The 21,668-nt window shown below is 43.5% G+C and overlaps 2 protein-coding genes across 4 annotated transcripts; both read right to left on the reverse strand.

Annotated features, from left to right (window-relative positions):
• Positions 1-460: 460 nt before the first annotated feature.
• Positions 461-13,010, reverse strand: LOC125515550 (disease resistance protein RGA5-like). Of its 3 annotated transcripts, none has more exons than XM_048681046.1 (6): positions 12,118-13,010; positions 2,213-4,200; positions 2,013-2,115; positions 1,254-1,320; positions 1,054-1,152; positions 461-850 (listed from the first exon to the last, which is right to left on the reverse strand). In XM_048681046.1, exons 1-2 carry the CDS (start codon positions 12,936-12,938, stop codon positions 2,238-2,240), a joined length of 2,784 nt encoding a protein of 927 aa, XP_048537003.1. In that variant the 5' UTR covers positions 12,939-13,010; the 3' UTR covers positions 461-850; positions 1,054-1,152; positions 1,254-1,320; positions 2,013-2,115; positions 2,213-2,237. The 3 variants fall into 3 exon arrangements, with proteins under 3 accessions (XP_048537003.1, XP_048537002.1, XP_048537001.1); XM_048681045.1 differs by having other exon boundaries at positions 1,254-1,393; XM_048681044.1 differs by having other exon boundaries at positions 952-1,152; positions 1,254-1,393.
• Positions 13,011-19,642: 6,632 nt separating this feature from the next.
• On the reverse strand, positions 19,643-21,033 carry LOC125517070 (remorin 1.4-like). Its single transcript, XM_048682281.1, has 5 exons — positions 20,994-21,033; positions 20,562-20,615; positions 20,364-20,451; positions 20,175-20,256; positions 19,643-20,033 (listed from the first exon to the last, which is right to left on the reverse strand). The coding sequence occupies exons 1-5, from the start codon at positions 21,031-21,033 to the stop codon at positions 19,833-19,835; spliced, it is 465 nt and encodes a 154-aa protein (XP_048538238.1). The 3' UTR covers positions 19,643-19,832.
• Between the last annotated feature and the right edge of the window lie 635 nt (positions 21,034-21,668).

Consider the following 21,668-nt stretch of genomic DNA (forward strand, 5'->3'; position numbering starts at 1 on the left):
GATTGGCACATGGAAATCAAAGCACTAGTTTCAGTTGCGTGTTGCCGTCATGACAGTGCATCGGCAGCATTATTAGTACAATGGTGTTTCATCGGAGCTGGAGTGCAACTAGTCCGTGCACCGTGCTTGCGGTGTACATTCTGACGACCGACGACCGCCCTTCAGATGCTACCATGTCCTTTGATTGATTTTTTAGGACCGTGTCCTTTGATTCGATTTCAGATGTGAGAGGCTGAGACATCGATCCATCCAACTTAGCACGGCTGCCTTCTCCCGGTTCATGTATCAGGTGCGCGCCATGCTTAGTTAGTCTGAATAATTGAGCCATGTGCACCCTCCCATCATCCCATGTTTGTTCTTTTCTGAAGTTGTTTTTGACGAACACATCAGGTCCTCTGTTTTCTCATCAAGAAGGGGAGAGTTACAAACAAAACAGGGGTAATCCGGATGAAAGCTGTTATATGGGGTAAATGGTAATTAGCGTGAAAATGTTCTAATTAGTGGTAAAAACTGGAATTCATTCGTCCAAATATAATACATCAACGATTGAAGATTACAATCGACGTTCAAAACGAATTATCGACGATCCACTTCTTTTTCCAACGTTGAAGAACACCGCGATTATCCAGGTCGTAATCTATCTGTGCGTGCTGGGTGCTCAGCCCAAGCATTTTGTCAGCGGGCAGGGTCCCTTTGAACCTGTGCCTGGCGGCCGTTGTTTCCCGGCACCTGATCATCTCCCCTGCCGCCTTGCCCCCACGGCAGTCCTCTCTCCTCCTCTGTCTCCTTGTTCTGCATCGTCGCGGCGTGGTTCCGCATCTTCGTACTCTGCCTTCTTCTCCGGTTTCTCCTGCAGTTCGGACGAAGATCGGTCCACAAAGTTAATTCGTATGGTCACAAGTCATATATGCTTGTTTTCATGTGTGTGTACTACAACTTGCAGTTTTTTACCATGATTTTGTCACACATATCCTGATGACGAGATACTCTGAATCTGAATTTTGCAACTAAAGGGCCCGCCAGGAAGGCAAGGTTCAGAGTCAGTGTCCAGACCTCTCGTGTTCGGAGCTTCTCCACGACGGCCATCCAGGTTCTTGGTCTTCTCCAACCACACGACATGATCGACGACATCTTCTGCTTATGTGCTAGGCCCTGAAGCACAACGTTTTCAAGTTAAGACTGGCCAAACATGCATGCAGGAGGAGAATTCTGTTGCGCAAAGTTCAGCGAAATTTAGTTGAGATTTGGTCCACCTGTTGCCGGCCTTGCTCTTCTGGCTGTCCTTTCAGGCCTTCACCATCAACAGCACCCTCTCCATCTCTGCTTTCACCAGCACCGCGTGTGCTAATCCATCAAATTTTGACAGTGGTATATGTAGAAAACATGTACTTCACTGTAGAAATACCATAAGCGTCAAGTGTTTAGTTCAATAAAGTAGCATTACACTTGGCACGGACCTTCTATGCATGATGTGTACTCCCTCCGTTCCTAAATATTTGTCTTTCTAGAGGTTTCAACAAGTGACTACATACGGAGCAAAATGAGTGAATCTACACTCTAAAATATATCTATATACATCCGTGTGTGGTAACCATTAAAAATCTCTAGAAAGACAAATATTTAAGAACAGAGGGAGTAGTTTGCAATGAACATGCCAAAGCAGAAATAAGCAACGAAGAAGGGAGGATAAAAAATGAAATATCAATCCTGGGTTGTACATGACCAGATAATTAACACTACCAGAAGGAAACTTCAGCATGCATGTACCGAGGAATCTTTAAGCAAACGAAAGAATCTAATTCACGAATCTTTGATGTACGCCTGTTATCTTTATCATATTATCACCAAACCAAACGCCCATAAGCCAATGGCGCGCATTACATTAAAAAACTTTCAGGCACCTCACATATGTACTATAGTCTATCTGAAGGGCGCAGCACGCAGTTCTCTGGCTAGTGATGCTGGAAGTATACACAATAACCAAAATGAAGACGTCACATTTTAGTAAGTACCTGCGGGGAGGCAGATCCATCCATGATCCATGTGTTCGGTCTCAGAAATGCAATGATGATATGAACCTTTGGAATTGCAGCCTAATTGAAATTGTTCACTGAGCTGAAAAAGACAGACAGCCGATCATATGAGGCAATGAGGGATACATAAATCTTGTGAATTAAAGTACACGCTCTTTCATGGGAGGACAAGTTAGTACCTCGATTGATTACGGCAACACATTATCAGTCAAAGACTAGAGTAGGGTGATTGGGATGTGCGTTGGCTGCTTCCCGAATGGCAAACTTTGCAGGGACATCCCTGCTGTTAAGGATCCCGAATACTATACATGTGATGGCAACGAGGCTGGGGAGATTTTCGATTCCGAGATAAAAATCACCGGTAGTTTTATCTTCGTTAATTACTATCAAGAGCTCTTCTACCTTGGTCATGCCTCCAGCCGCAAAGGTCAAATTCATCCCAGCAAACGGAACATGATAATTAAATTTCCTCAAGTATGGGAATCCAACTTCACCAGAGACTATGATCCTTGTAACATCTGGCTCTTCTGTTGAAGGAGTATTTCTACTTTTACTTTCATCAATGATCAGACTCAGGACGCGCAGAACAGGTAAGCTTCCAAGGATATAGAAATCTTTCTGCCCAGCTCCGACCAAGCTAAACCATAATTTCTGGAGGTTAATAAGGGAGCCCACCCACTTTGGAACATGGGCAATACTTAACACAATATCAAACTTCCGGAGGCTAAGTGCCATAGGGCACAAAGATTCCCCTACTAATTCGGAGTGACAGCAAACAGCTAGAGAGAGAAGGCTCCCTAGGTTTTTAAGGGAAGAGACAATAATGGCCTTCTTCATTTCATTTTCAAGGTTCACTTGATCACTGATAATAGGATCATAAAAATTAAGGGCCAATGCCTTCAGACTCTGCAGCTGCCCAAGTTCTTGTAATAAGTTTGATGACTGGCTAGAGACGCGGACACGCTTCAATTTCTCTAACGCTTGGAGCTTGGAAATTCCACAGGGAAATGTTACATCATCCTTGACTAATAGGTGCACCAATCTCTTGAGATTGACAATAGATGGTGGTAACTCACAAACAGAGGTGAATCTCAAATCCAGTATCTCTAAGCACCATAGATGTCCGATTTGTTCTGGGAGCTTACTTACTTTTCCCGCTCCTCGGAGGCTCAGGTACCTCAGCTGAAACAACCTCCCGATATTTTCAAGATGATGGTTCTCCAGCTGTTCGCAATCTTCAAAGTCCAGAAAACGCAAATGTCTAAACTTATCCATAGAAGGGATTTTCACTGATATCCCAAACACATCAAGTGACCGGACATGAGACAACACCAAGCCTCTTGGCACTATCAGTTCTTTTTGATTGCCAGCTTGCAGGGAGAGCCGACGAACTTTGCTTTGTGTCCCAACAGTTATAGTAGGAACACCAACCAAAGTAACAAAGTTTTCTTCGATGGATTTGGATATGATGAAATCAAGAATTATGTCATGAAGCCGACAACTCTTAACCGTACCAAACTTACCTGTCACCCAAGGTTGGATTAAACTCCTATTGATGAGCTCATTAAAACACCTTTCTCCAAACTGATATGTTGTACTATACCCGGCTTCTGCATGAATTAATCTTTCAGCAATCCACCTATTTATCAAAACTTTCTTCTCAATAACAGAATCTTCAGGGAATATACTAAAACATAACAAACAAGATTTTAGATGAGCAGGCAAATTGAAGTAACTAAGTGCCAATATCTTCATCATTCCTTCAACACTAGGATTTCTTTCAAGTGCTCGGCCAATTGAATCTTCAACTTGCTTCCATGGACCCTCTGCCCTCTCAGTATTAGCCAACAAACCAGATATAGCAATAATTGCCAAAGGCAACCCAGCACATTTTTTTAAAATATGCTCACAAACATTTTTAAGGTATGAGGGGCAATTTTCTTCGGTGTTGAATAGTCTTGTGTAAAATAACTTCCTAGAGTGCACCATGTCAAGAGGCCTTATGCAATATATATCTCCACTAAATGGTGTTGAACAACATGATTCAGCAACATCATTTATACGTGTAGTGGTGATTACGATACTGCCAGAACTAGTCATGGGAAATGCAAGCTTAATAACATTCCATGTACCCACATCCCATATGTCATCAACAACAACAAAATACCTGCACAAGGATACATGCTTGATGTCAGTGCGGTAATGATATAAAGTCATGTAAAATAAGATAGACAAATACATGGCAGCATACAAATCTATACCTACTAATAAAGCAAGGTGTGTTTCTCCGACTTTCATCCATTCACCATTGAGAAAAGACAAGGTGCGTCTATCTGTTTTTCTTTTTTAGACAAGTGCGTCTGTCTGCTAGAAAAGGAAAACTGATTTCTCCAGAATTTTGTATGTGGGTCATGCGCGTTCCTGGCTAGCAAAGACAACTCACTAAGTTTCTTGCCCACGCATCTGAAAAAACACTATGTGTGGTACGCCACGACATTTAGTTAGAGTTATCGCACAGGGCGCCCAAGACTGGGCTGACCCGGTTATTTTTCTGTTCCATTATCTTTTTCTTTCCAACTTTTTCTTCCTTTTGTGAATTCAAAAATGTTCACAATTACAGTTTTTGTTCAAATTTTCGAAAACTTTTAAACTTCTTAAATTGTGTTCCAATTTTGAAAATTGTTCATAACTTAAAAAAAAGCTCGTTCCCAATTTGTTCAAAATTCAAAAAATGTTCCCAATGTTTTAAAAATGTTTGATCTTTTTACAAATAATCGAGACTCTCTAAAAATATGCATTTAAAAAATAGAAATTCAAAAAATATTCTAGTTTTAGTGAAATGTTCGCAAATACAAAATAATGTTCCCATTTAAAATATATTTTATGAAATTATTCTGAATGTACAAAACATGTTCCCATTTTTTAAAAAAATTCACAAATTAAAAATCATTATGTTTTTTATAAAGGCTCATTTGTTTCAGAAAAAGTGTGAATAAAAAAATGATCATGTTTAAAATTTGTTCATGTTTTCGAAAAAAGTGGGGAATTTTCAAAAAATAGTTCACGTTTCTATGAATATTCGGCAAGTCATAATATGCACTTTTTTGAAAAGTTAATAAAAATCTAAAAATGTTTCAAATCTGACACAGCAGTATATTATTAAATATCCGCACTAGCCCTTGGTTAGCATTGTGTGTTTGTTCCGGTCGCTAGCAGCACATGGTTGAGTCTTTGAGGTCGTGAGTTTTATCATTTAATGTGTCCATTTTTTATTTTTACTCGCATCTTACAAACAAGGTCGTTTCTTGCCTGTCAGTGGGCTGGACCAGGCATGAACTGCTGGGCGTCCGCCGCACTATTTGACGCAACTAGCGTCGTATAGTCGCTCCTACGCTGCCAACCCAAGGAAAGGCAAAAAAAAAATATGTATAGATTTTGTTCCGTCCGTTCCACACGTAATTTCAGAAGTTTTTCATTTGTCCCGCGGGTGGGCCAAACTGTGTCCTCCTAGACGGATGAGCAACAAAAAATTTAGGCCACGAGGAGATCGAACTATGGACCTTTCCTATTGTGTCGATAGACAAAATTAACTCAGCTACCTTGCAATTAGGAATAGTACCACCTTAGAGCTTTATACTAAATCACACCAACTTTTATATGCCTCTAGGTTGTTAGGAAATAAGAAGGTTGTCTGACAATAAGAAAGTTGTTACCAGAATCATGAGTAGAATGAGGGACTCCAAAAATTATTGCCAGTGATAGCTTGTGCGTGCCAATAAAATTGAAAATGTTGGTTGGCTATAATTGAAAGAAATTGTGGGCACATACCAATAAAAGAGAATGTGTTGGTTTGGCTCTAATTAAAAAAAATTGTGGGCACGTGCTAAAATAACCAAAGAGAATAAACCCTGATAAACAAGGGACATTCATGCATGGTTATGCGCTCATTATGCTAATGTAACGGGATTTATGCATTGTAATTAGTAATCCATCCATTTACGTCGTCGTAGAAGAGAGTGGTCGAAGCAACCGTTCCTCAAAGGTCGCCACGCAACAACCAAATGAGGTAGCCACAACCCCAAGATGGAGGCAGACCCGGAGAAAACAGAAGTCATGAGTTGGGTGGTCGCCGTCATGCCGACCAACCCCACCACTATCAAGATTTCATTAGCCAAACATGACCTGCAAGAAGTCCACAGCTCCTCGCTCTGTCGCCCACCACTATGGAGACTTTTTTAATGGACACATCAATCATTTCTCCCATTGATTCTCATAAAAAATACTCCTAAGTAAGAAATCTGACACATGTGTTAAACTTGCGTCTGTTGCTGACACAAATCTTGTGTGTATATCGGTACATGCTAATTAGTTAGGAAAATTATGGGGGGTTGGGTGATCTGGTATTCCCTCCGTCCGAAAAAGCTTGTCCCTTAAATGGTTCAAATAGATGTATCTAGCACTAACTTGGTACTAGATATATTCATTTGAGGAACAAGCTTTTTCGGACAGAGGGAGTACATCTTAAGATTGAAGAGAGCATTGAAGGAGAAGGTGGATGAGAAATAAGGTGACGTGCATGGCATGGCCTGCCCAAAACTAGTAATGAGATAAAGTACTCCAAAAAATGGTTTGATCGCAAAAAACTTATGAAGAGAAGTGAGCCGATAAGATGGAACCCGGTGATGCATCAGGGGTTGCTCTCGTGACTCCGGAGGGCTCCGCACCGCCACCGACAAAAAACTCCGCTGCCGCACACCCTCCACATGCAGTCAGAAGAGGAGGCATAAGGGAAAAGCCCCAATGGCAGATGGAGGAGGAGAGGACGCACGCGACCCGCGTCTGCGCCCCCTTCTCCCTATCTCGGCTCCATCACCATCAACATATCTAGTTCCTTACCCCATGTAACGTAACCTCCACCGTTAACCTTACCTCGTCAAGCCCGACATGTTCATATCTGCGTCAATCCCACCCACTGAGATCCCTATGCACTGATCGCCCGACGCGCCTCTCCGACTCCGCTACAATCGGGTTCCGTGACTGTGCGCTTCACCTCTGCATGCCCGTGTCGGGCGAGGCAAGCTGGTGCATGGTACGTCTTCAACGTATCCATAATGTTTAATTGTTCCATGTTATTATAGTATCCATCTTGAATGTTTTATATGTATTAATTATGGTGCTATTTTATATCATTATTAAGGATTAACCTATTAACCTAGTGGCCAATGCCAGTTGCTATTTTTTTCCTTATTTTTGTCTTTTACAGAAAATCAATATCAAACGGAACGAAACTTTTTGAGGACTATTCTTGGATCAAAAGACACCTAGGGAACTTCGGGAGGAGGCCAGAAGAGCCATAAGAGGGCCACAAGCCCTGGAGGCGCGCCCTAGGAGGGCACGCCCCAGGCTTGTGGGCCCCTAGGGACTCTCTTAAGCCTAATCCCAGCTCCATAAATACCCAAATATTCCTCGTATATCAGAGGGCACATCAAAAATACTTTTCCGCCACCGCAAGCTTCTATTCTCATGAGACCCCATCTTGGGGCCTTTTCTGGCACTCTGCCGGAGGGGGATTCGATCACGAAGGGCCTCTACACCAACCTGCTTGTTGCACTTCTGATGGTGTGTGAGTAGTTTACCACAGACCTACGGGTCCATAGCTAGTACCTAGATGGCTTCTTATCTCTCTTTGATCTTCAATACAATGTTCGCCTCGATGTTCTTGGAGATCTATTCGATGTAATTTTTTTTCCGGTGTGTTTGTTGAGACCCGATGAATTATGGATTTATGATCAGATTATCTATGAATATTATTTGAGTCTTCTCTGAACTCTTTTATGCATGATTAAGATAGCTTTGTATTTCTCTCAGATCTATTGATTTAGTTTGGCCAACTAGATTGATTTATCTTGCAATGGAGAGGTGCTTTGTGATGGGTTCAATCTTGCGGTGTCCTCGCCTAGTGACAGTAGGGGTAGCGAGGCACGTATTGGTATTATTGCCATTAAGAATAGAAAGATGGGGTTTATACTATATTGCTTGGATCTATCCCTCTACATCATGTCATCTTGCTTAAGGCGTTACTCCATTTTTGTTAAATTAATACACTAGATGCTTGCTGGATAGTGGTCGATGTGTGGAGTAATAGTAGTAGATGTAGGAAGGAGTTGGTCTACTTGTCATGGGCGTGATGCCTATATTCATGATCATTGCCTTGGATATTGTCATAACTATGCGCTTTTCTATCAATTGCTTAAAATTAATTTGTTTACCCACTGTATGTTTCTTTCAAGACAAAAGCCTCTAGTGAAACCTATGGCCCCCGGATCTATTTTTTATCATATTATTTTCAGATCTATAAAACCAAAAAACTAAAAATACATTGCTGCAGTTTATTTACCTTTACTTTATTTTGCACTTTTATTTATCTTTTATACCTATCTCTATCATATCACACTCTTGCTAGTGACCCTGAAGGGATTAACAATCCCTTTTTCATGTTATGTGCAAGTATTTGTTAGTTTGTGCAGGTGCATTTATTGGGGACTTGTGTGTTTCTCCTACTGGATTGATACCTTGGTTCTTAGCTGAGGTAAATATTTATCTCTACTTTGTTGCATCACCCTTTCTTCTTTAAGAAAAAAACCAACGCAAGCTCAAGAAGTAGCAGTGCATCAAATTCTCTATCGTAGCTACCACTTCACCCTCCCCGTTGATGGAGTTGCCACACATTCGATGCCACGCTCCACCACCACCTTCCACCTATTCACTGTTGCGTCCTGACGCATCCTTGTACACCCAAGTGGCGATCCACCCCAATCACCTCCAAGCCTGACACATTCCTTCTCCGCCACCTTGTGCTCATGTGCGTGTGGCACGCACCCCTAGCCAAACCCTTGCTCCATCAGTGGGTCTGGGTTGCATTCTCGGCGCTCTGGTTCACCATTCCACCCCATTTCCTCCATGACTAAGGTGCCACCGAGCGTGTCGACTCCGACCATCATCGCCCACTTGAGCCATCATGCTCCAACCCGCGCCTCTTCCTGTTCTGGTGGCCTATGCTGCCCCTCACTCTCCCCCCGCTGGGGCGCATCCTACGACGGGATCCTCCCTGTGCGGGCAACCTGCACACCTCTCAAGTCCAAAGAGCACTTTTGCCTCTCATTGCTCCTTCCCTTGTTCCGCCAGCCCTGCATTGGTTGGTGACAGCCAGTTGTCGGAATCGTACGTTGGCCTGGGTGTTGTGTTCAGGAGGCGTCTGTGTGGTGTGCTAAAACTAGAGAATTCCTGGAGAATGCCATGTCGCCGGTCGCTGATTGGAAAAGATGATGCATGTTGATGCGGTGACAACGACGTGAACCACTCCCATGATGGTGGCTTGTCTCAATTCTCCTCGTTGCAAGGTGCAACCTGGTGATGTTATCTCTCACCATGTCTGTTTCCTTCTCAGCAACACACTAATTAATATCCTCTTCTCGCCATGAGAGCCTCCTTTTTTACCCCATACATAGTTACCACGTCAACATGCGTCGTCTCACCATGTCAGTTTCCTTCTCAGCAACACAATAATATCCTCTTCTCGCCATGAGAGGTGTTTTATGTTTTCCTGTTCTTGCTTCGGCATTATGTTGACCCCTCAGGCTGTATGATTTTTTGATTCGGCTTTCCTCATAAAATTGATGAAGGTTTTAGATCCGCTCTTCCTCAAAAATTGGATCATGGTTCTCGGCCAGGTGTCCCTCATATACCAGATCATTTTCTTTGAAATAGAATCAGTATTCATGTGGGGATTTCCCTCCCCCATGATATGTTCAAAAATTAAGAGGCATGAGCCAAGTCGATAATTAATGGAGGCAGGAAAACCAAAAAAATCCCACATTAGAGCAACTCTAGCTTGGTTTCCAAATGTTCTCTATCACCATAATAACTGCCCATTTCGTGATTTTGGCCGAAAAGGCCGATCTAGCCGCCATCTTGCCCCCCTCAATACTTAAGAGGTTTTGGAACATTGCTTTGGAGTGTGCTCCATTGCCAACCACCCACATGGGAGGAATTTTCATTTGTGTCCTCATCCTCTCACGTGTCACATCTTCTCTCCCTACAATAGCGTAGACAGACATATGCTCATCTTAGTGGGAAATGGACCAGTTAATGGTGGTGACTGCCAGGCCAACTGCCTACGTCAATTTTTGTCTTGTTACTTGCCATATTATTCCCACCACCCATGGCCCACGGCTATAAAATAGTTTTTGCTTCCCCATGTTGGCTCATATTCCCTCCTCCCACAGCTCCACTTCCACTTTCATCATGCTCACCATGTCGCTTTCCATGTGGCCGGACTGGGTGGCACTCCCAGAGGAGGAGGAACAGATGTTGGACTAGGAGGAAGAGGAGGAGGATGCCCACATCACTAGTGAGAAGGACTTTAGATCGGCGTGATGCGCTGGGAGGATCACAACCTTCTCGTTGAGTGGGAAGATTGGTATCCCCTGACGCACGTGCTAGATTGGGATCCCTAGTACAACCACGTGAAGATACCGTATGGGGAGGAGGGGTCTCCTCAAAGCTAGATTCAAGGGTCGGCTCCCAGTCGCCTCACTAAAAGGGGCATGGGCTGAGCACTACGCTGCCTACGCCTCGGTCGTCTGCCTCATTGAAAACTTCTAGGAAACTGTCATTGGATAGGAGTTTACAACAAAGAGAGAGGATGCCAAATAATGGTCCAAGTCTCGACGAGGTGATGGTGAAATTTACCATGATGGATCGAGCCATCTTGGGCATTCCCTCCGCCGGTCAAGCCGTCCTCGGCCTCGATGACTGTTGTGGCGGCGTCGTCGGACCAACACATAGCCGCTCCTAGAGTTTGACCTGACTCATCCCATATGCATGTGCCACGTGCATCGTATTCTCCATCGAAGTGGGGCTTGAAATCAGGCTATATATTGTCTCTACATATATGTAAAAGCGGTAAATTTTGAACACCTATACTATGAAAATTTCGCTAAGCCACCACCACCACCACCCACCCCCTCTCAGTAAGAACCTTGTAATGCAATGTTTCCTCAAAAGTGTTGAATCTCTCCAATTGAGTGTATGACTTATGAGTTGATGCAACCAAAAAAAAGTGAACGGAAAAATTATGGAGGCTCTGTTATGCGGACTCTTAGTTTGTGCGCCGCCTAGACAGCCTCCAAAATATTATGTATGGTGCTCCGTGCTCTTTATGGACGCTTCCAATACGAAGACTTTGTTAGAGTTACTCTTATAAAATGTATGAGTGATTTTAGTACTAGAGGGCTGAGGTTAGCTACTTGATCTACTCCCTAAGAGCATGGCTATTGGAGCAAGTATAATAAATTGACGTAAACAGGCTATAGAAGTTGCCACATCATATTTGTGCTAATTAAGTTGGAGGAAAAAGAAAAGAAGCGGCTTGTAGATTCATTGCCACCTGTAGTATGGGATTCACGAAACTTTGTAGTGAGGTAGGTTCGACATTAGTTGGGTAGTATATTTGTATAGCTAACTATTATATAGGTAGGCTATTAGACTAACCACGGGTCACATGCTAATGAGATATTGCCAACAAATGGCTCTATTATTATCCTTTGTCATAATACATATGATGATATTGGCTATTATATATTAATTTCCCTTGGAGCATCTGTAGACGTGACTCTTGTAGGAGAGTCCACTGTACTTGGTATAGACGTTAGTGTCATGTAAGCGGACTATAAGCCCCCTATTATAGTTACTCTAAGGCTATCTAATATGCCCAATGATGGGAGTAGCTATGTCTCAAACATTTTTTAATACCAAAGGTAAACTAAAGGACATAAATCACCGGATGTGGTTCCTAAGATATGTGGTATTTGGTCCTCTTTCTATTTTTATTTACTTGGCATCAACATCCATTTGACTACAAACATTTGACCATTACTTTTTGTACCAAATGATAAATTAAATGGACATAAAACTATACAGAACTATTTTTTTTACAAAAATACAAGATGATTAAGATGTGAAGTACCTAAATAACTTTATTAACTTTATACTTGAGGATGAGAGGTCAAAATAGAAATTGTACCTTTTGTCTGCCAGGAAATCGGCGATCTTGCTAATGAGTTGTTGTATACTACCTGCTTCAGTGTTAGTATAATTTTTCCCACTGACTTCACTAAAAATAGTTCTCATGATATTCATCATGTCCGGATTTCTCGACACAGATATGAAGGCCCGATATTGGAATTCTCTTTTAAGGTCTTCATACACTTGATTTGCAAGAGTTGTCTTGCCCATTCCACCGGATCCTACTATGGATACCAACTTCATTTTCTCTTGTGTTGACACACCTTGAGTCAACAGTTTAATTACCTCAGCCTTGGGTTCATCAATTCCGACAAGCTCAGAGGCATGCTTAAAGATAGCAAGAGCTCTAGGATCAATGGTTGTATTCTTGGCTTTGGAGAAGGCCTCACGGGCCTTGTACCTTGCAGTCCTCTCAGCCACTTCGATGACTTGTTTCTTCAGATCCCCGATCTCGTAGCTGATCCGGCGACGAGCCTTCATCTTCCCCAACTTTCCCAACGAATTTTTCATCTTCTCCAAAAAGCCATCTGGCTTTGTATCTTCGCTGCCAATACTTTGCATGAAGTCGTCGATGGAGTCCTCCATATCATAGGAGAGCTCCCGGACCTCATTCATCCACACCTTATCTTGAACATTAGGATCCTCCTCCTCCGACATATTCAAAAGAAACGCCTCCATGGCGGTGAGTTCGCTAGAGAGCGATTTGATCTCACCGTGTACGCCCTTGAAATGCTTGTACTCGTTACCCAAAAGGGTGGCCAGCTTCCCGAGGACGGGCTTCAAGGCCCCCGTCGCTGCACTCACGAGAGCCGCCTCCATGGTGCTAGCTTAGGTATGCTCGCTCAGTAAGGTTTGTGTGTATGGATGCGAAAGCTGTGTAGGCTGAATGATGCTACCCCTCAGCCTTATAGCGCTAGTTAGCTTAGTTCGATGATTGCATCAACCGGCCGTACTTAAACAATTAGTTTTGCAACAAGTGGCTCTAATTAAACATGTAATCGATCCACTTGCTTAGTTAAGCCAAGATGCTAAACTTCTCCCGTTTCACACTGATGGATGCTCCAATTTTCATGAGCTGTACGTACTCCGCGTTTGGCTGCTACGTGTTGGCGTATTGCTACCAAGTTGGCGCACTAATTGCTTTCTTGTTCGTACTTGCTTTTTCTATAGTTGGCGCACTTATCTCTGACCAAAACGACGCGGTGAAATGTACGCAGGTCTGACTGGTCACTAGTAGAAAAGGGGGCAAAGGTCCAGGCCGGGTCAGCCCATTAGTCCCGGTTCAGTCTAGAACCGGGACCAATGGGGGCATTGGACTCGGTTCGTGAGCCCAGGTGGCCGGTCGGGCCGCGTGGGCCATTGGTCCCGGTTCGTCTGGACCTTTGGTCCCGGTTGGTGCCACGAACCGGGACTAAAGGATGCGATGCCCATTAGTCCCGGTTGGTGGCACCAACCGATACTAAAGGTTAGACCTTTAGTCCCGGTTGGTGCCACCAACCGGGACTAATGAGTTTTGAGGCATTAGTACCGGTTTATGGCATGAACCGGTACTAAAAGTTCCATTTTCAAACTCTCTCCCCCCCCCTTCCCGTGGACCGCCTTTTCAGTTTTAGAAAAACAAAAAAAAATGATGGAAATGTCAAAAAATAAAATAAGTTTCCCATGTGATATGTGGTCTAGTTGTTGGGAAAATTTACAAATATGAATTTCGACTTTATTTACAAAATCTCTCTGGAATTTGTAAAATGGGCATAACTTTTGCATACGAACTCGGATTAAAAAGTTTTTTATATGAAAAATCATCTACTCGAAAAGTTACATCCGATGGAGACCGCCTATGGCTTGTTTGCAAATTTGTAGAATCCTCAAATTACAAAAGGAAAAAAAGTTATGCTTAAATTCCAGTTTTTTTAAATTTTCATTAAATCTGGTCAAACTATGGTCAAACTACTTATTCAAGAAGTATTAGTGTTACTAAATAATTATTCAAGAATATTAGTGTTATTAAATAATTATTTTAGTTTTTTTGAATTTTGGTCAAATCTGGTCAAACTATGGTCAAACTGTGGTCAAACAATGGTCAAACTACTTATTCAAGAAATATTAGTGTTACTAAATAATTATTGTTTTTTAGAACAATAGTTTCAAACTCAAACAGTGAAATGTGTGACTTCATGCTCAAGCTAAACTCCTGAGGGTTAATAGGATTAACATCTTACTATTGTCAGGAAAACAACGAGTGCAGACTTGGAAACGAGGGAGAATAGAACCCGGAAGTTAAGCGTGCTCAGGCTGAGGGAGTGGGAGGATGGGTGACCGTCTAGAAAGTTAGATGATTTGGAATGATGAGGGGTGGTTAGAGATTAAATTGAGCAGTGATAAGGGGTGATTAGAGATTAGAGGTTAAAAAAATTCAGAAATTTGAAAATAAAAAAAATTCAAAAAAATTCAAAAAAAAATCAGAAAATTTTCTTTAGTACCGGTTGGTGTTACCAACCAGGACTAAAGGTGGACCTCCAGACAGCGGCCACGTGGAGGGCCTTTAGTCCCGGTTCTGGTTTGAATCGGGACTAAGAGTCAGGGCATTAGTAACGACCCTTTAGTCCCGGTTCAAGAACCGGGACTAAAGACTCTTATGAATCGGGACTAAAGGCTTTTTTTCTACTAGTGGGTGCATGCAAGTGCGTGGGAGAGCCGGCGTGTGATTTTTGTTATTGAAAGTTAAGTCGAGCACTGTTTTGATTTGAATGTTTTGGGTCGCCGGTTTAATAATCCCGACCCAAAAGGGAGTACTAAAGATGATACATCTCGTACTCTCAGTGGTATTAAGCCGGTAAAATCTCCACTAGTGCTACTGAAATTACAAATTACTACCGACCAATTGCATAACTCGCTCCTTATTGATTGATAAAATTAAATGTTCCGCAAAAATCCTGTGAAATCTTAATCATTGTCAGAACTCCTGAAACACTTTGGACAGTTTTCCTGCTAGGATATGTATGAGCAGCTATCAACAAAGTCTGACATAATATTTTTGTAACGTTTGGCCGGCATTGATTGGCATCACCTCTAGTTCACATCTGAAAGCGTGCTTAATAGAAAATGTTTGGTTTGGTACAACTAACACTACGAAACAATTTGCTGCGGACAAAGAAACGTTTGCATGTTTGGTGTAACTAACACTCTACAAATCTATTGAAAATAAACATTGGATGAAGTATCCAAGGAAGGGTTTATCACCACCAGAGTTGATAGAGGACTCGTTCCACTGGCAAAACATTTCAAATTAATGTGCCACGATCCTCTATTTGCAACGAGTCACATCGATAAGTACCATGTTAGCACATTCGTCATCTTTTAGAATAGAAATAGTTGCATTCGGTCTCGATCTGGAAGGTACCATACATCTTTTCATAGGTTGTGAAAAAAGTCAGTTGCTGAAAATGGAGCCCAAGGATCGGGGTTTGTAACTTGAGGAGAGTGGACATGTGAATTTCCAACTCAATAACAATGTCTCACCAAGTAAATGTAGGAAAATGTGCTATGAAACAAAAAAAATCCGTGGACGAACAATCCGAAGAAGAGGTACATGTCACCAACAGTCAATGTAATAGAAGAGGAAGAAGTTGTTGGTCATGCTCGCCGATTCCCATGGCTAGGTTATACCTCCCAATCATGAGAAATTTCTTCGGGCCAATCTGCCGATCTGGTGTCTAAATGACATATTCAAGGTATACATATGTACCGGTCTAGCAGTACCACGGCACTCTGAGGAACAAGCACAAAAAACGCAGGAAGAACTAGAGAGAGAAGCAGCCTAGCGGTGTCCCATCAAGATCAAAATCTAGACGGAGATGAGAGGGGTGCATGACAGGGAGGATGGGTCGGCCCGGGGGGCTTGTGGTGCTCCTCCTGGTGTGCCCCCACCTGTATATAGGTGGAGGGGTCGATCGACCTAGGAGATGGAGTCTTCTTTGGACTCCTCTCCGTAGTTGGCTTGGCCCCCAAGTAATTGTGGTCAGTGACCCTGCTTGAACCCTATGGGCCGCCTTGCCACACCAAAGGAGGCCGGGGGGGGGGGGGCCTGGCTCATTAGGAACCTCCCAAAATATCTCAGAAGTTTTCATAAGCTTCTGGCACTTTCCGGTATATACCGGGTTCAAGACACTCGAGTACCATCGGGACATTCTCGGACCTCCTGGAACACTTTCGGCACCATCTAAAACATTTTAAGAATTATTCTCTCTCATTCTCCTTTATCTCATAGTACTTATACATATTGTTAGTCTTTAAGCGTGTGACCTTGTAGGTTCGATAACATGTGGAGATGTCTAGAAAACCTTTCGGTCAATGATTATTGGCGCGATTTGGACACCCATGTTAGTTTCCACATATCATTGTAGACCATTATCGAGCTAACCTTTTTATTATCATATACAGTTCCTTTTTCCTCACGATACATTACAAAACCCGAGACGAGACTTTATGGTATCCCTATTATCAACACCTTGATCACTATACCTAGTAGTTTGTTCTCTTTTCTTGTTTTAGCATTGCGGTATCCCCGTGACTAACCCCTTAAACATTGTACCTCACCAGCTGATGCTAGACACTCTAATACCGAGTGGGTCTAGAGGGTATCTCTTCATCGCCACAGGGGAATATCCCAGTCGTAGCCTATGAACACCATGGAATACTTTTTTGGGTACCCAAAAGAAGCATTTATAATTATCCAATTATGGAGTTTTGTGTCAGGTATTCCGGCGTACAGTTAGTTTGGGGCAAATTTTAGCATGCTCCCTCTTAACCCCTCTTTTTATATTTGAGGTCAGAAGGTACGAGTTAATCAGACTACTAATTAACGAGATCAACGGCTCAGATCTATTATATATTCGTACTTTCATGCTATCAAGCCAGTAAAGTCTCCTCTGATGCTAAAGTTATAAAATTACTACGAAGTAATTGCACAACTTGGGCTGAAAATTAAATGTGCCAAAAGGCCCTGCTAAATGTTAATCATTATCAGAACTCTTGAAACACGTTGGACAGTTTTTCCTACTAGGATATGTGTGAGCAGCTTTCAGCAAAGTCTCTGACATAATATATTTGTAACATTTGGCTACCTCTAGTTCATACTGAACGTGTGTTTAATAGAAAACAAGATATAAGATAAGGTTTGGTTTGGTTTGGTACAACTAACACTACAAAAAGATATCCCCTCCTCCCCCCCCCCCCCCCCCCCCCCCCACACACACACACAAAAGAGGTGTTTATAAGTTGGATGTAACTAGTACACTCTACAAAAAAAATTGAAAGTACACATTTGATTAAGTATTCATGGAAGGGTTTACCACCAACAGAGTTGACGAGGATTCATTCCATTGACAAAACATGTTAAATCAATGTGTTACACCTCTATATTTGTAACAAGTCACATCGATAAGCATCACATTAGCCATATTTGATGACTTTTAGAATAGCAATAGTTCGATTCAATGTCGATCCGGAGAAGCACCTCTATATTATACAGGAGGTAGCATGCATCTATTCATAGGTTGCAAAAGTATCCAGTTACTGATATGGAGCCAAGGGGTCAAGGCTTGTAACTCAGGGAGAGTAGAAGTGTGCATTTCCAACAGAATAACAATCTCTCACCAAGTAAAGGGTCCGCAAAATCCTCCATTTTTGTAATAGCTTTTAAAACTAATGTTGTTATAATAGTCTTAACATCTTGTTAGAGATAAGTCAGATCATCCATGGAACAATAGGCAGAACACGTAGACTCTTGCATATAGAGATGCACTAGACCCAGAATACCTGGTCATGTTATTCTTTAATCTTTTAAATTATGCATACCACATTAGCACATCCTCAGTGGTGCTAAAATGCTCGCAAGTGAATTTTTTCATGTGGATATTTGAAGATCGGCGAGTAATAAAGGAGGAGAGAAAGTAAACTTATCTGATCCACATCTGAATACGAATTAGTAGAGAAATAATAGTATAGAAGATTTAATTTTAGTTTGATGCAACTAACACTAGAAAACAAACTGGAAATACATGTATTCGTAATATTGGTTTAACTAACACCCATAATACTTACTGGAAATAAATATTGAATAAAGCATCCAAGGAAGGTTTTACTGACAACTTAGTTGACGAAGGACATTTGCTGGTAGAAAAATGGTGTGCATTAATAACCACAGTACTCCCTTCATTCCACAATGTAGTGCACATAGTTTTTTCTTAAAGTCAAACATCACAAAGTTTGACCAAGTTTATTAAGAAAAATATCAACAATAATGATACAAATTATACAATATGAAAGTACATCTTGTGTTTTATGTAGTGATATGAATTTGATGTTCTTAGGTCTCTTGGGTTTGGAGTTTTATTCCTCGGTGGTGGTGTTGTGGTGGTGATGGCTACATCGTGCAGATAAAAAAAAAAGGTTTCCCCACATCGTCGGTGATTCATCGACGTCATCTAGTTGTGTTTTCATGTTATGTAGGTGGTCCTCGAAGGTATCTTCGGGTGGAGTTGACAATGCTCCTTCGTGTCTTGGTCCTATTGATCTTTCTCTGACCAGCGAAGTTCGACTAGCTTTGCCAACATCAGGGAGCTTGTGAGCTTAAGCATATCCATCAAGTTCTAAGTGATAAAATAAGGTTCTTGCTCTCGAGTCAATGCCAATAACCATAGAGAGGGTCTAAACAAAGGATTCAAAAGAGGTTACCAGTGAGGGCAAGTACAATATCTGAGGTTCTGAGCTAGTTGGAGAAAAAAGGTAATCAAAGAAAATTTCAGTTGGACTTTCCCTGCTAACCCTATCCAAATTTCATATCTGCGTTTTTCATTCCTGAACCATATATTATTTTTATTTATGTAATGGTGACTATGTAAGGGTTGGTCGACATTAATGTATATCGTTTGTCTTTTGGCAAAAAAAATGCCCTTAGAGTCTTTAGGTCGAGTTTAAATGACTGGAAATGTTGTTTTAAGAGATTCCATAGATACACACTTTTGAACTATGCCAAAGCCGACAACTGATGATAGACTTGCCTGCCTAGTGCAGCTCGCAAAGTACAATACATCTTCTAGTCGGCTAGTAGCTCACAACTTCATTCATTATGATTATATTCAGTCGTAATCTTAGCACTCATGGTTTTTTCTGGAAAGACAGTACGGTCTATGCGGGGGATGGTTGCTTGCTTATCCAAAACAGCTGAGGAACTTTTTTCTTGGACCTGTGATTGGCCGCCATTTACTGCTACTTGATCATCTCACAGGCCTTTCGGGCTTTGGAGCGCGGTGTATTTTTTTTCTCTCAGTGTGTGAACTCTGCCGAAGTGTGGCAAGAGCCGAGAATTCGTGAACTCTGAACCTGCCTGCCTGCCTAGGAACTTCTCTGAATAACAAAAGCAGAGTGATATTAGTAAGAAACATTTCTGATCTTTCTCAAATCCAAGTACGTACGCTTACACAGCAACATCACATCCCACACATCGAGACACAACAGGCGCCATTACATGACGTATGTATGTGCATTACACTACACAAAACATAGCAGTACATCTCCTAAAAACAACATATCCATGATTGACCAAAGCCTATGATCGATGTTCCAAAAGAACAGAGCAAGAGCAGTAGAGAGAGCGCATCTTTTACCTAAGCTACTTCACAACTTTCACTACGATTATATTTCAGTCGTTGATCACCCGAAACAGCCGAGGAACTTCTTGGCGGGCGTGGTCCCTTTGGACCGGTGCTTGGCGGCCATCTCCTGGCACTTGATCATCTCCTCCTGCCGCCGCGCCTCCACAGCGGCCCGCTGCTCCTCCGCCTCCTTGTGAATCATCGCGACCCGGTTCCGCATCTTCTCCGCGTACTCCGCCTTCTTCCTCTCCAGCTTCTCCTGCAGTTCGAGTAATTGGGCAAGATAGTTACCTCTCCTGCTACTAACTGGACACATAGACTAGACTGAACTGAACTGAACTTTGTTGCTAACTGAAGCGCCGGGAAGTGGCGGGGTTCAGAGTTTTCAGAGTCGACATACCTCCCGTGTTCGGAGCTTGGCTTCGACCGCCGCCTTCCTGGTGTTCTCCCACGACCGGACGGACGACATCCTCTGCTCTGCCCTGCACCCCGATTCAGATAGGTACGAAGATAGAATTACCAGAGGCAGCAGAGACTTCTCATGTTCAGAGTTGAGCCAGATCCGCCAAGTTTGAGATGAGACACGAACCTGTTGTCGGCCTTGATCTTCTGATTCTCCTCCCACGCCTTCACCATCGACAGCTTCCGCTCCATCTCCACCTTGGCCAGCACCGCGTCTGCCAAGTTCATTCGTTTCGTTTCAGATTCATATCAGAGAACACGCTAAAAACTGCATCCAAATTTGCTGAATCTTGAAGGAAGCAAATGATGGACGGTATGGCCGTACCTCTGTCAGTTGCTGAACCTGGAGCCGCTGGTGCTCGCTGTGCTGTTGTTGGCCCTGCGGGTCCATATGCAGCAGCAAGACGGATAGCAACAAACTGATGTAAGAGTGATCCACCTCTGAACGTTTGTACACACTATCACAACGGTTCCAGACAGCCATTTCAACAAGATTAAATTAGGTGCTTAAATATTGTAAACAAGCTTCGGGTGGCTCGCCGGAAGCGGGAGGTGCGTGTCCGGCGGCTCCGACGCTTGGAGCTCGGCGGGCGGCGCGGGTTGGGCACTGGTCCGGTGTGGCTGCTGCTCTGGCCGTGGATGGCTCCACGGCAGCTTGGCAGGTCGGCTGCGGCAACGGCTGGCATGTTTCGGCGTCGGCTCGTCCGTAGGCGGCTTGTTCGACCTTCGACCCCTCTCCTCGTCATCCGGGAGCTACTTTCGTCGAAGGGCCCGGTCTTCTCCCAGCTGCGGTCCATCACTCGTCTCGTGCCCGGTGCGGCAGGACCGAGCTCGTCTCGTGCACGGTGCAGCAGGACCGAGCTCGTCTCGCGCACGGTGCAGCAGGACCAACCTCGTCTCGCGCATGATGATGCAGGACCAAGCTCTTCTTGCGCCCGGTGTTGCAGGACAAATCGATGGAAGCCAGTGGTGGCTGGCCTATTGGGTCTCGGCGTTGGGGTCGCCCAGGGATGCGTAAGGTGGGACCTTTTCGCTCGTCTCTTTGGTTGGGATAGCGACGGGTCTGGGGCGATGCGGGGTCAAGGTCTTGGATGCCGAGGCGGTGGCCCTGATGGTGGTAGCGCGGTGCTCATGGGCAGAGCCCCGTGACTTGGTGCTGCCCGGTGGCCATGGCCGTGTGGGCGGCGTGGTAGCCGGGGTGCGGCGTTCGGTGGCGGTGAGTGTTGGCCGTGGTGAAAACCCGTTCCATCTTCGGACGGACCGGCGGCGGCGAGATCGTTCCCTTCTTGAAGGCGTCGTCGCGGCTCTCATTGGCCGTCGTGCGACTCCAGGGGAAACTCTGATCTTCGGATCGGGCGGTGGCGGCGCTCCGGCGTCGTATACTTCCTGAAGGCATCGTCTTGAAGCCCACGGTTCGTCGTATGCAGCTTCA

This window comes from Triticum urartu, chromosome 6, assembly GCF_003073215.2.
Source record: "Triticum urartu cultivar G1812 chromosome 6, Tu2.1, whole genome shotgun sequence".
NCBI lineage: Eukaryota > Viridiplantae > Streptophyta > Magnoliopsida > Poales > Poaceae > Triticum > Triticum urartu.

Bases quoted from the DNA above. Each gene is read 5' to 3' on its own strand.
- LOC125517070 (XM_048682281.1), bottom strand. From the start codon at position 21,033: ATGGACCGCAGCTGGGAGAAGACCGGGCCCTTCGACGAAA. The intron at 20,616-20,993 runs GTAGCTCCCGGA...ATGGACCCGCAG, and splicing joins GACCGGGCCCTTCGACGAAA to GGCCAACAACAGCACAGCGA. The intron at 20,452-20,561 runs GTACGGCCATAC...TGAACTTGGCAG, and splicing joins AGGTTCAGCAACTGACAGAG to ACGCGGTGCTGGCCAAGGTG.
- LOC125515550 (XM_048681046.1), bottom strand. From the start codon at position 12,938: ATGGAGGCGGCTCTCGTGAGTGCAGCGACGGGGGCCTTGAAGCCCGTC. The intron at 4,201-12,117 runs GTACAATTTCTA...ATCCTTGTGCAG, and splicing joins GATTTCCTGGCAGACAAAAG to GTATTTTGTTGTTGTTGATG.